The following is a 12,269-nucleotide window of genomic DNA, read 5'->3' as shown; positions in this document are numbered from 1 at the left end:
GGTAAACCAACCAAATTCAAATGTCGTCGAGCTTCAGGTATAAAATGATTCTTTTATTTGCGTGATATATAATGGGGAAAATCGTTATTCCTTTAAATGCATGTTTTCCGATCACAAAAAGTTTGCACTTATGCGTTCCTGCAGCATTTGCACATGCTAAAATTGTTAGTCTCGTTTTGGAATCTTTTACACCAGTTGGAGCTTTTCTGTAGAGGTTGCCAAGGTATTTTGCGGTACATATTGCCAGAAAAGACCAGTTTCATCAGCTTTGTAAATTTGTTCTGGAGATAATTGTTCACTAGTAATGAGTTCAATGAATTCGACTGCTAATTGTTCAGCAGCTTCAGTATCAGCTGAAGCTTTTTCACCTGAAATTTTTAAATGTCTTATACCATCGCGATTTATAAATTTGTTTAACCAACCTGTCGAATATGTGCACTCAGTGTTTAAATTAATTTTTTCAAGAAATATTTTGGCTTGAGCCATTAGCATTGGAGCCGTCAATGGCACGCCTTCGCTGCGACGCTGTCTGACCCATTCAATCATCACTTTCTCATGATCATAACTTTTAGCATAACGAACCCTTTTCCTGTTATTCATTGCAAGTGAGGTGTCGGAATCCACAAAAAATTCAAAAAGTTCCTTTTTCTTTTTGCTTATGTCATATACAGTTGACTTTCCAATGTCATATTCCTCACATAATTTTGAGACGGATGTGCCTTTATCCATTTTTTGCAATTCCACTTTTTGTTTGATGGACATCGAAACATGCTCTCGCTTTGTAGATCTTTTGGCAGCTCCAGAATTGGAAACTCTTTTCGACATAATCGAATGTTCAAGCTTAAGATAATTTTAGCCTAGCTTATACCCTCCTTTATACATTAAACGCGCATGCCTAAAGCATACACAGGGTTCATAGCCACATTTTAGTTAATAAAACAAGCAACTATAAACATTTTTCAAGCACATTTTAAGGAAAAAATAAGCACCTGTCTAATTACATTATACACAACTGCATAACTTTAAAAGAAAAATTAGACTTGTAATTTAAAATATGAGCAATGCAATATTTATTAAGAGAATGAGCATTACCTCAACAAAGGAAAACAATTAACTTTTTTTTTAAATTTTAAATGACAGTTTAATTTACAGAATTAGTTTACAATGAGAGAAAAAAACTATGCAGAACTAAACTATATTACAAGATTTAATGATGATATTTCAGTTGAAAATATAGAAAATAAATAATAATAAGCCATATTAATTGTATTCATTTGGCACCTAATAATAAATACAATTTATTTTTCCACTCATATTAATATTTAAATAATTTAACTTAAATCAAAATTCTGAACATTTTCTAAATTTTCATTGCATAACAGTTTTTCCTTAACATATATATACCAAGCAAAGTAATTTAAGTAAAAAAAGAGGCACATTTCTGAAATCAGAAGACGGGAAATTGCTTCATCCAGTCATCCTTTAACAGTAAAAGCTTAACTAACCCGCATTCTCTGAAATTCCCGAATATTCCAGATAGTAACTGGAAAAAGAGGAGTGAGGGAGATTGTAGTTGTTCTTAAGATTTCTCGGCCAAATAAATGATTTTGATGTTTCGATATGTGCATCATATAAAAATAGACCAACAGAACTGAGAAATATTCTGCTTAGAAAGTACAGTAAAACTCTTTTAACCAGTTAACTGGGGAATAAGCTTTCAGTAAAATCGTTTCACAATGGGGAATTTTTCCTTTGCAGTAATTTCAGCACATCACAAGGAATAAATAAAAGAAAATTGTTTTAAAATATTTAATGATATTAAATATTAAACTTAAACATTTGTAATCCGGAAAAACAATTTAATTGAACGAATTTAAACAATTATTTCATATGATATTCCCTAAAGCAATGTGGCATACACAAAGCAACACTGCAGTCCGGACACCAAAATCTCGATTCTTTCCTAAGACCTTTGGAATAGCATAATTTGCATCTCCTCGTTACATTTACTCTTGAAGAGTCGGATGGTATATAGTCTGCAAAATGTCTTTCAAAGAGTCGAGATGGTTTTGGTGTCAAAGATGATCGTCCTGTACTAGTAGATGGCAACTGCGATCCATCTCTATATTTTTCAACACCTTTTTCTCAAGGAGGTTAGAATAGAAGGTCTTTCGCAGTCTCCTCCACTGTCGGGGAATGAAACTCCGCCGAAAAAGCGGCGTCCATGTTTGTGACTTCAAAACATTGCATTACTGCAGTGACATGTACGTGTTTCTAAGCTGTTCCGTGCATTTATTTTCCAGTAAAATTATGTTAAATTTATAATGAAATCCCCCGCTATTGTTGAATTTTTGTTTTAAAGTAATAAAGATGATATCCATAATTTACTATGTACAGCAAATTGTTAAGAAATAGTTTGAAATCTAAATGCATGTGCATAACATTAAAGCCTTTAAAAAATGTTGTTTCTGTATATTTAACGGATTCGCTTAGGTTAGAAAATAAATCTTAATAAAATAAAACAGAATTCATTGATTTCAGTTTATGCGCATTTCATATTTATTAATCTCAAAGAAACTGCCTTTAATTAAGTTGAATTACAGAAATACACCTATATAAGTTTTTGGATACATTTTTCCACATGTTCAATTGTGTAAATATTTTACTTAATTTTATCACTATACTGCTCAGAAATTTGTAAGTTTATACAAAAAATTTTTAACAACAGAACAGTTTATCTTAACTTAAAAAAATGAATAATAATTAATATATAAAGAAAAGCATTGCTTTATTTAACACCTTTACAATTAATAAAAATAGTAACAAATGATTTCTTACTTTTCATGAAAGTTATAAACGAATTAACTAAAACGTTCAAATTATACAATTTAAATCCTACCATATAGCATTGTATCTTAAGGAACGAAGATACCAGCTATAAACAGAAACATTAAAATGTATTTAATATATTTTGATTATAGTTATATTAAATAACCTATTTTAAGTCCTTTTTTTCACATCTGGAAAGAAAACCACATGACATTGTGATATTTTTTGACATAGTTGTCATATTACATAAAAAAAAAGAAAATTAATACTTACGTGTGAAAAATAATGCCCGGAATTTTTTTCGAGAATCTATTTGTGCATCCATATGCAATACAAGCTGACATGCTTCAAAAAGAAAAGAAAAAAATGTTGCAATGACAGACTTCCTTGCACAAGTCACGGTGATAATAGGAAGATGGCCGCCATGCTTCACCGTTTGAGTTGAACCTTCCCTCCTTCTATTCTAACCTCCTTGCTTTTTCTACAGTTTCAATAAGGAAATGAAGCCTATCTAGGTAACTGCCATCTTTCTTGTATAAAAGATATGCATTCAAACACACCATGTCTAGTGCATGTAAAAATATCTTATAGTAATACATTTTTACTTGGTTTCTAGCGATTTCATAAGTTTTCATTTGTCCGTCAGTAAGATCAATTCCTCCCATATTTTTGTTGTAGTCAGCGATAACTTCCGGTTTTGATATAGTTTTCCTTCGTTTTTCCATTTCTACAAATTTATTGTCGTGGATAGTACTCAATATAATTACATCCTTTTTGTCTTTCCACTTCATAATCATTATTTTGTCTCTGTACCTAGCAATATGTTCATCTTTTTTCAAAACACAATTTTTGATATCAGATGGTATTCCCTTTCTATTTCTTCGCATTGTTCCTACAACATCGGTTTTTCTTCACATCTTCTCAGCTAGATCAGTACTAGTATATCAATTATCGAGATATAGCGTATATCCCTTATCCAACAAATCGTGGCACAATTCAAGAACAATACGATTTGGTCCCTGTTCTTCTGGATAGTTCGAACCATACTGCGTGTCTTTACCTGTATATATAATGAAATCACTTATGTATCCAGATTTACTTTTACATATCTTATACAATTTAACACCAAATCGACTTCTTTTCGATGGAATGTACTGTTTCCAAGACAGTCTTCGTTTCCATAGCAAAAGAGACTCATCTACAGATATTTCGTTATCTGGTACGTATAACACCTCAAATTTGTTTCTCAAATAGTTCAAAATGGAATCGATTTTGTGGGGTTTTTTGTTGCACACTTTTAGATCGAAAGCATTGTTATCACTAAAATGTAAAAATTTTACTAACAGTTGGAATCTTTTTTCTGACATAGTTTTATAAAAAAAAATGGAGTCTCCAGACTTTCTCGCTTTGTGAAATAAAGCTGATAAGAAGGTTTTCCTATTATTCCTTGCAAAATTAGTAAAAAAATAAATACTCTTATCTCTCGGTCATCTGTGTCAACCCACGAGAGACATCTTGAACGCGGTTTCATGGAAGTATTTTTTCAAAAAACTGTCCGACGTATTTGTTTGATTGTTCCACAATAAGTTCTACAAAATTCTCATCGATAAATTTCTCAAAATAAAAAAGGCAATCCTTTTCTTCAGGTCCTTCAAATGTAAGTCTAGATTGAGATAAAAACGGGAAAGGCGATCGCAATATTCTTTCACATTTCCATTCAGCTGATGTCGGTTGAGTATTTTGGTCTATAACATCATCATCCTTTGATTCAATGTCCAGACCATCAGTAAAGAAGTCGTTATCGCTTTCTTCCAAACTGGTAGTTATTCTTAGAATTTGACGTCATTTACCAAACCTCCCGGGCAATATTTCATCGTCACTTTCAAACAATTCAAAAATATTTTCTGCTTCACAATAATTTTTAGCCATATTTATAAAAAACTAACAATTACTCAAATCAACAAGTTATTACTAATATGTAAAATACTGAAATGCAGACTAAAATGAAATTAAGTTGTGCAAATTAGGAGTGTTATCACAATTTATGAGAGGACAAGTGTTTCCATTGATTGATTTTTCTTGAACAACGGTCAAGTGACAGATTGCAAAAAAATGTAAGAAAAATTTCATCATTTCGTCATGCCCATTGAAATAGTCTTCCCAGCACGACGAAACATTTTGTCATACCCATTGAAATAGTCTTCCCAGCATGACGAAACATTTCGTCATACCCATTGAAATAGTCTTCCCAGCATGATGAAACATTTCGTCATACCCATTGAAATAGTCTTCCCAGCATGACGAAAAATTTCGTCATACCCAGTTAACAGATTAAGTGTTCATAAACAAATCTCAGACTGAACATCAAAATTAATTATCAATGCAAAATACCGCAAACGTTATTACGCAATACGTGTGGCATAATTCTTCCATATGTGATATTACGCAATCGGAATCAACACCTGCTGGTATTCGGAGAATAAAAAACTAACTAAAGGTAAAAAAAAAAAAAAAAAAAAGACTTACTAATCTGTGTTTCTGATTCTAATTTTCAACAGACTGTATTAAATTTCTGGAATAGAATCAATCTTCGCTTGGATTGGGTAGACCGCAAAAACTTTTAGTCCTATTCAATCCAGATTGGACAGTGACCAAAAAAAAAAAAGTCCGTTGCTTCAATATTAGAGATTTTGTGGAGAAACTCCCAACCTCCGTACTGTATAATGTATTGGCAAAGAAAATGAAATTATTTTGACTTTTCGATTACTTTCCTTTTATTTAAGCCATTCCGAATATTATTCCTTAGAAAGCTAATCTGTGTAAAAACACACCCATTTTTGGAAGTTTATCTATACTTCAGCAATTACTGCAACTATATTATTATAAACATTCATACATATGCTCATAATATAAGCATAACGATCATAATAAACACGAATATGAACTGACCATGTGGAACGAGAACGCAAATTATTAAAATCTTGATAAAAATTCAAACGTGTGCAGTATTTGGACGGGAGGAAAAGAATACCAAATGTACCGGAATTTTCTACCGTTTTCAATTCTTTGGCCAATAGAACGACGTGCACCTGTCTGTACTCTCGCGCACACCATAGGTTACGTTAATGCAGAGGAAGGGGGAAAAGCAATTTCCGGGAGTATGATTCACCATCTGACATTGCATATAAGGAAGAAAAGTTGTTTATTTAGTTTTGGCTTTGGTACGGGGAAAAAATGCGCGTTCATTAAAAACAAAGGATTAAAAAAAAAAAAGCACTAAGAACAAAAAAAAAAAAAAAAAAAAAAAAAAAAGGCTTTAAAGAAAAAGTAAGCACCTATAAGGGCCTTTATACTTTATTTTCAAATATAAGGACTTATAAGCACTTGTAAGGATCGCTACGAACCCTGATACAAAAGAAAAGTTTGTGGCTTTGAGGTCTGGATTATATAGATCGTTTCAGATAATGGGCATCCGGATTATGGTCTTTGTACTGTATAAGCATGCCTAGTATTTTCGTGCTTTAAGCTGCAGAAACATTATCATTAAAGACATAAAGTAAGAAATTTAGAACCAATATTTCACAAAGACCAAAAATTGAAATTCATATTTAATAATTGGCAAATAATTGCAAAAAAGAATTTAAAAAGGTTAAAACCAAAACATTTCAAACAAGCAAAACCCTATTTAAAAAAATTAAAGAAATTTAGTGAAAAATGAACAAAAACAGAAGAGGAATTCAATCAACTTCAATGCTACTTCATCGGGGGGGGGGGGGGGACTGTGTAATCAAATGAAACTCTCTTCTACAAAAATCCTTGCTTTTCTGTATCCAGAATTAGCCGATGAAACCATTTTAGTGTATTTTAATTATATTAGTAATAGTTCACCCAAAAATTCTAACCCTTGCCCAACGTAAGGTGAAAACAAAGTAAATTCTAACTAGAATAATTAGAATAAGAACTAGATAATTAGAATAGAATTCTATTTTATTAAAAGAACTGAAAATGAAAGTGAAAAATTTTTAAATCAAAATGTTTACCTTTAAACAGATAACCCAATGAATTAACATGGGAGTGAATTTTTTAAACACAGTTGGAAAAAACCTAATTAGAACACACAAGAAGTAATTAAGAACTTTGAGCATGAGATGTGAAACAGTAGGAACATACAGGTTTGCCATTTTGGCTTCATTGGCAAAACTAAAAAACCTTGGCGAGAAAGTAATCACTCAAAAGGTTAAAATTTTGTACAAAATACGTAATTTTGAAACCAAAAGAAAAATTTTTAAATATTTCAATGAAAATTTATTTTTATTTTTTAGTCAAAGAAAAAGATTGCATATTAATTGAATGAAATTTAAATAAATTCTAACTCTCATAAAACAAAAATGGGAATACAGAATACTATACTATAGTGTAAAACTTAGTTAAATTTTAATATCAATTAATCCTTAAAAAAAAAGACTAAAAAATTTTGCTCAAAAAGTGATCAAATAGTCTTTAAAAATTGTTAGATAGATATGAGTTAAAAAAATCTATAAAGTTGAATATTAGTTTTTTAATTTTATAATTTAAAATTTTAAATTTCAAAAAAGTTGAAAAGGGAGTAAAGGAACTATGTTAGAAAAGTAAAAAGTCTTCACGTCATGGGCTTCTCATGACGACTTGGAATATATATAAGGCCATAGTTAGTAACAGAATGGTAATTAAAAAAAAAACCTATATAACCTTTAAAACATCTTTCTTTATCCTTCTCATTTGGAGCTTTCAGATCACACATACACAGTAAATGTATTAAGTTAAAATTAAAACAGGCAAAAGAAAAAAGAAAACAATATATTAAAAATTGAGCAATTTTATGGTATTTCAAATTAAAACTAAAAATGAAGTCAAAATAACATTTTCTACATCATAATTAAGTATAGTCGTAAAAATGACAATAAATCATAAAAAGCTTATTATTATCTTCAGATCCTTAATCTGTCAAGAGGAGGTGAAGCTTTCTTATGACAATATCCTTTTCCAGGCAGAATCATTCTGTTTAGTTTTTTAATTTCAACTTAATATATATTTACAGCTCAAATAGCTATATATGTATAGCTAAAATCTCACTACCGCTGGTGGAGGGCTGCCTGTAGCAATCTCACCAGACTATATTTCTTGAAAGGCGTGCTTCGGGTGAAGACAATGGAAAACAGGTGGTGATGCGTCTCGAGGAGAAAAGAAAGCAGAGCGGTGTCGCCAGAGTACACTGATTCTCTTGGCTTGATGTTCTGATTTATGCGGTAAAATACTCCTGTAAGTTTCGATTTAGAAATCTTGTAATGCTCATTACAACCTAAAACTAAAAATAACAGCACTTTATGTAAACAGATACCCTGTGTGCTTAAGTAACTTGTGTAAAATAAATTCTAACTTGAATATCAATCAATCAAAATTTATACACCTCTCCTGCGATCAGTTACGCAACTGAGGGAACTGTTTCCCTAACTGAGACACTTCCATATTAGGCAAGGGGCAGGTCAACAGCGGTTGAGCCATAAACAAACTCTCTCAGTGGGCTGAAGTACTGGGTGACAAACTCAGTGGAAAAAACTTAGTCTCAGCTCATTTATAAAATCCAACTTGGGAGTTTTGAATGAATTCACTTATGTCTGGAGAACCGGGATCCAACCGGCTCTTAGCCACAGAGGAAATAATTTCAAAAACCCTCTGCTTATTAGGCCAGGCCTGAGGGGTCACCACTCCCTGCTTTCGCCTTTTTGGTAGAGGTGTGACCTGATCACCTGATGTACATGACTGATCGTTAATTGCTACCATCAGTACTACACGGGCAACGCGTCACATCAAGACATTACCTAGCAAACTCGGTGCCATCCAACACCGTGGTGCTGCCCCATTTGTTCAACCATTTGTTCTATGACTTACGCAATCCCCCGAGGTCAGATCATACAGACGACCCAACCCTGAGTTCTGGAACTACCAGGTTCGTGATATTATACCCCTGTGGCCGAGACTGCCTAGGTACAGATCCTAGCCAGTAGCTTCGCAGAGTTCTCTAAGTCAACCCCTAGGAGGGGTGGTAACTTGAACATAGATAAGTTGCATCTTACTTTATAAGGTTTTTATTAAGCATTCTAATATATATTTAGTAGAAACAACCTAAAACTAAAAATAACAGCACTTTATGTAAACAGATACTACTCAGTAATACATCAGTTAGACATGCAGATTAACAAACAACAATAGAATAATGTTATCTAATATGCAGTTCACTCAACCTAATGCAATGTCATTTGTTATTTGAAAGATAGTTAATATTATAGCACAATTTTTTCAATTAAAAAACTCACGCATTTTCTCTTTTAACAGAACTATCCTATACCTATATGTAGAATTTACTTACAATGCATTCATCATAAAAATTTAGAACAAGGCTCATAAAATCATACAAATAATTAAAGATATTTGTTGGATTGAAAAGATATTTTAAGTATGTGAATTTATAACTTACCACAATGAGTAAATTTTTCACACGACAGCAATTCCATTAGTTTATTATGCAAATCAATTTGGTCTTTATGCATCCCATCTATAGTTGATAAACTCCGCAAGATATCATAACCAACATCTGAAGATTTACTGCATTTCAATCCATGCTTAAAGCCTGAATACACTTTTCCTCTCCAGCCACAACCTATTGCATAATTTGGGCATGTAAGACGTCTAAATAGAGAAAAATAAAGTTAAATTTATAAAATATAAGCTGATTTTAATAATGAAAATTTATAAAAATTAAAAAAAAACTTTTACTATTTTTTCATTTTTCAAAATTACGGATTTTTCAATAACACGCATAAACATGCTACATTTACTAATATTTCCTAAATAATAAATTAGCATAATAATTTCTAAAATACTACTGAACAAAATTAAACTAAACTTTCATTACAAGTTAAAAAAAAATGCAGAAACTGTAAACAAGCATTTAAAAGATATAGAAACTTTTCATAAGTTGAGTAGTACTAAAACATTTCTATTAATGCTAACTATGCACAAAATTAAAACAAAAAAGAAAGTATAACCAAGATATATAAGAAAGTATTACTCAAGCTATTAATTTTTAACAGAATGAGCTTCTCCTGAAATACATAATTTATAACACTTTCCCATATTATTACCTAAAGTGTCTAGTATTACACACCATTCTTCAAAGAGGACAGATCTCAATTCCAGAAGGATTGAATGTACTAGCTATCATACCAAAACTCATCAACTTAGAATATTTCAGATACAGTAAACCCTTGCAGAATGCAATTTTGTACATATGTGTTGCTTTTACTGCCTCCATTCAATTTGTCCAATGTGAGGATTTCAATCATATGTGGTATTCTGCAAAGCATCAGCCACATTGCCATAGTCCTCTTCTATCATTGGTTCGAAAACTCATTCATTAAATAAATCAAACTTACTCAGAACAGCAAAACCAGAGCTTTACAGTGCTTCTATTTCTTGATACTGCTCCAGGACACACAGCCCTCACAACATTGTATACAAATGTTTCCAAATAGTTTTATTCCTTCCACTGAAAACTACTTCCTTAATAAAATCAATGAATCAAAGAATCATAAAAACATTCCCTATTATGTCAAGTATATTTACATCTCTGCAACTGAAGGACTAGATGAAGAAAACACAACACACTAATGGCATTTTGGAAGCTTTTAATATAAGACACTGCATAGAAATCATTAAACTCACATGGGAACAAAATAGATTTTCAGACATGGAAGAAAGAGAAATCAAACAATTAGTCAAGAATGACAATCATGAAATCACAAATGAAGAATCAGATGATCTTATGGATGGTGAAAGCAGTGACAGTGAAGAAGATACAAAGCCTTTAAAATATAAAATATTACATGAATTAAAAAAAAAAAAAAAAAAAGCACAGGCACTGCTGAATTTGTAATGGAGAATGACCTGAATGAAGAAAGAAAAGGCAGATTATCTTTATGAGAGGTATGGAAGAACTTCTGCCACAAAACATTTAAGGAGTTGAATCAGACATAGTCTTAAACAAAAGTCACTATTTAAAAATTATAATTTCATCATATACCTACTTATTAAGCATTTATAGAAACCCTTTCAATTCACATTTGCTTAATTTTTGCCTTTTATACAATGACATTTAGGTTTGCATAAATTATGCATACTTTCTTAATCTGAATTATATCTAATTAATTTTTCTCCACAGAAAATTAAACGTTAGAGAATGTACTTTTACCATACACATAGAGTGTTAATGACGTAATCCCAGTTTTCGGTAAAGGTTTACTGCGTGCTCAATAAGACTGATTTCAGATGAGAATGGTGACCAATCCATTTTAACAGCACCCTCATTCATTAAAGGTATTCAGATCCAAAGCAGCCTTATAAGACTGAGCAATGCAATGCACACAAACTCACACTAAATTAACTACTAGTTTTCAAACTTAAGCTGGATTTATACTAGCATGGTGAGGCAACACATAATGTTGGAGACGGCTGCTGCAGACAGACGATTATGTAACGGCTGTGTGAAGTCGACAGAAGGAACGCCACATTTGATTGGACTATTTTTTATTATTCTTATTTTTTCTTTTAACTTTTAGATTTTATTTTATCTTTTTTTTTTCCTTCATTACGCTCAGAAAATTTTATGCTCCGAAGTTTATGAATTATTAAAATAACTAATCCACTTTAATGTTAATAATTTAATGATCATATAATCAAATAAATATGATCATTTTGTAATGTTATTATAGTTTGGAAAATCACTGCCTGAAAATGTTCATTAAATTAAAAAAAATGATCAGATATTGTTTAATTTTACCTTATTTATTTAAAAGCATCGCGTACTATCAATCTTATTTAATTTTACTTTATTTTTACGCAGAATTAAGTTCATAAATTTTGTGCTTAGAGTTTTTACCATTTTACCAAAGTAAAGATTTTTGTACAAGACTTACGTGTGAAAAAAAAATGCACGAAATGCAGTAAAAAGTGCTTTAATGAGATATATTAAATCCTATTTGGAAAAAACTGTGGCTTTCATAATCTCATCACTATACAATGTATCACATTTAATAATTAAAAAGAGTTATGTGATACAAACACCATAGGTTTCAGTGTTAAAGTAAACCAGATCGTCCCTACTCTTTCTTGCCGACATGTCGGTAACGCGCACCCCGCCCACTGGGTTAGTCTATCTCTTATAAGGTCCATGACCTGGCTTCGAACACTTGACAGATGACGAAATTGTGAAGAAAGCAAGTGGAGTGACCAAGAATGAAGGACAGTGAAGTGAAGGCGAAGAAGAGCCCACTGTGCAGATGCGGAAGACTCACGAAGCGGCTTTGCAACAAGTCGACGGATTGCTGAGCTATTTGGAAGAACAA

General features: G+C 31.7%; 1 protein-coding gene across 1 annotated transcript in view; it reads right to left on the bottom strand.

Annotated features, from left to right (window-relative positions):
- Positions 1-12,269, bottom strand: part of LOC118185087 (zinc finger TRAF-type-containing protein 1-A-like) — a 38,727-nt gene that overhangs the window by 10,218 nt on the left and 16,240 nt on the right. The window contains exon 3 of the mRNA XM_035354881.2: positions 9,344-9,555. Within this exon, the coding sequence (XP_035210772.1) occupies positions 9,344-9,555 (212 nt within the window). The remainder of the gene's footprint in view (positions 1-9,343; positions 9,556-12,269) is intronic.

This window comes from Stegodyphus dumicola, chromosome 2 (assembly GCF_044657685.1).
Source record: "Stegodyphus dumicola isolate Sdum_Otavi_A_Nest chromosome 2, ASM4465768v1".
Lineage (NCBI taxonomy): Eukaryota > Metazoa > Arthropoda > Arachnida > Araneae > Eresidae > Stegodyphus > Stegodyphus dumicola.
The sequence above is the reverse complement of the archived record's forward strand: the minus strand, read 5'-3'. Positions and strand labels throughout refer to the sequence as shown.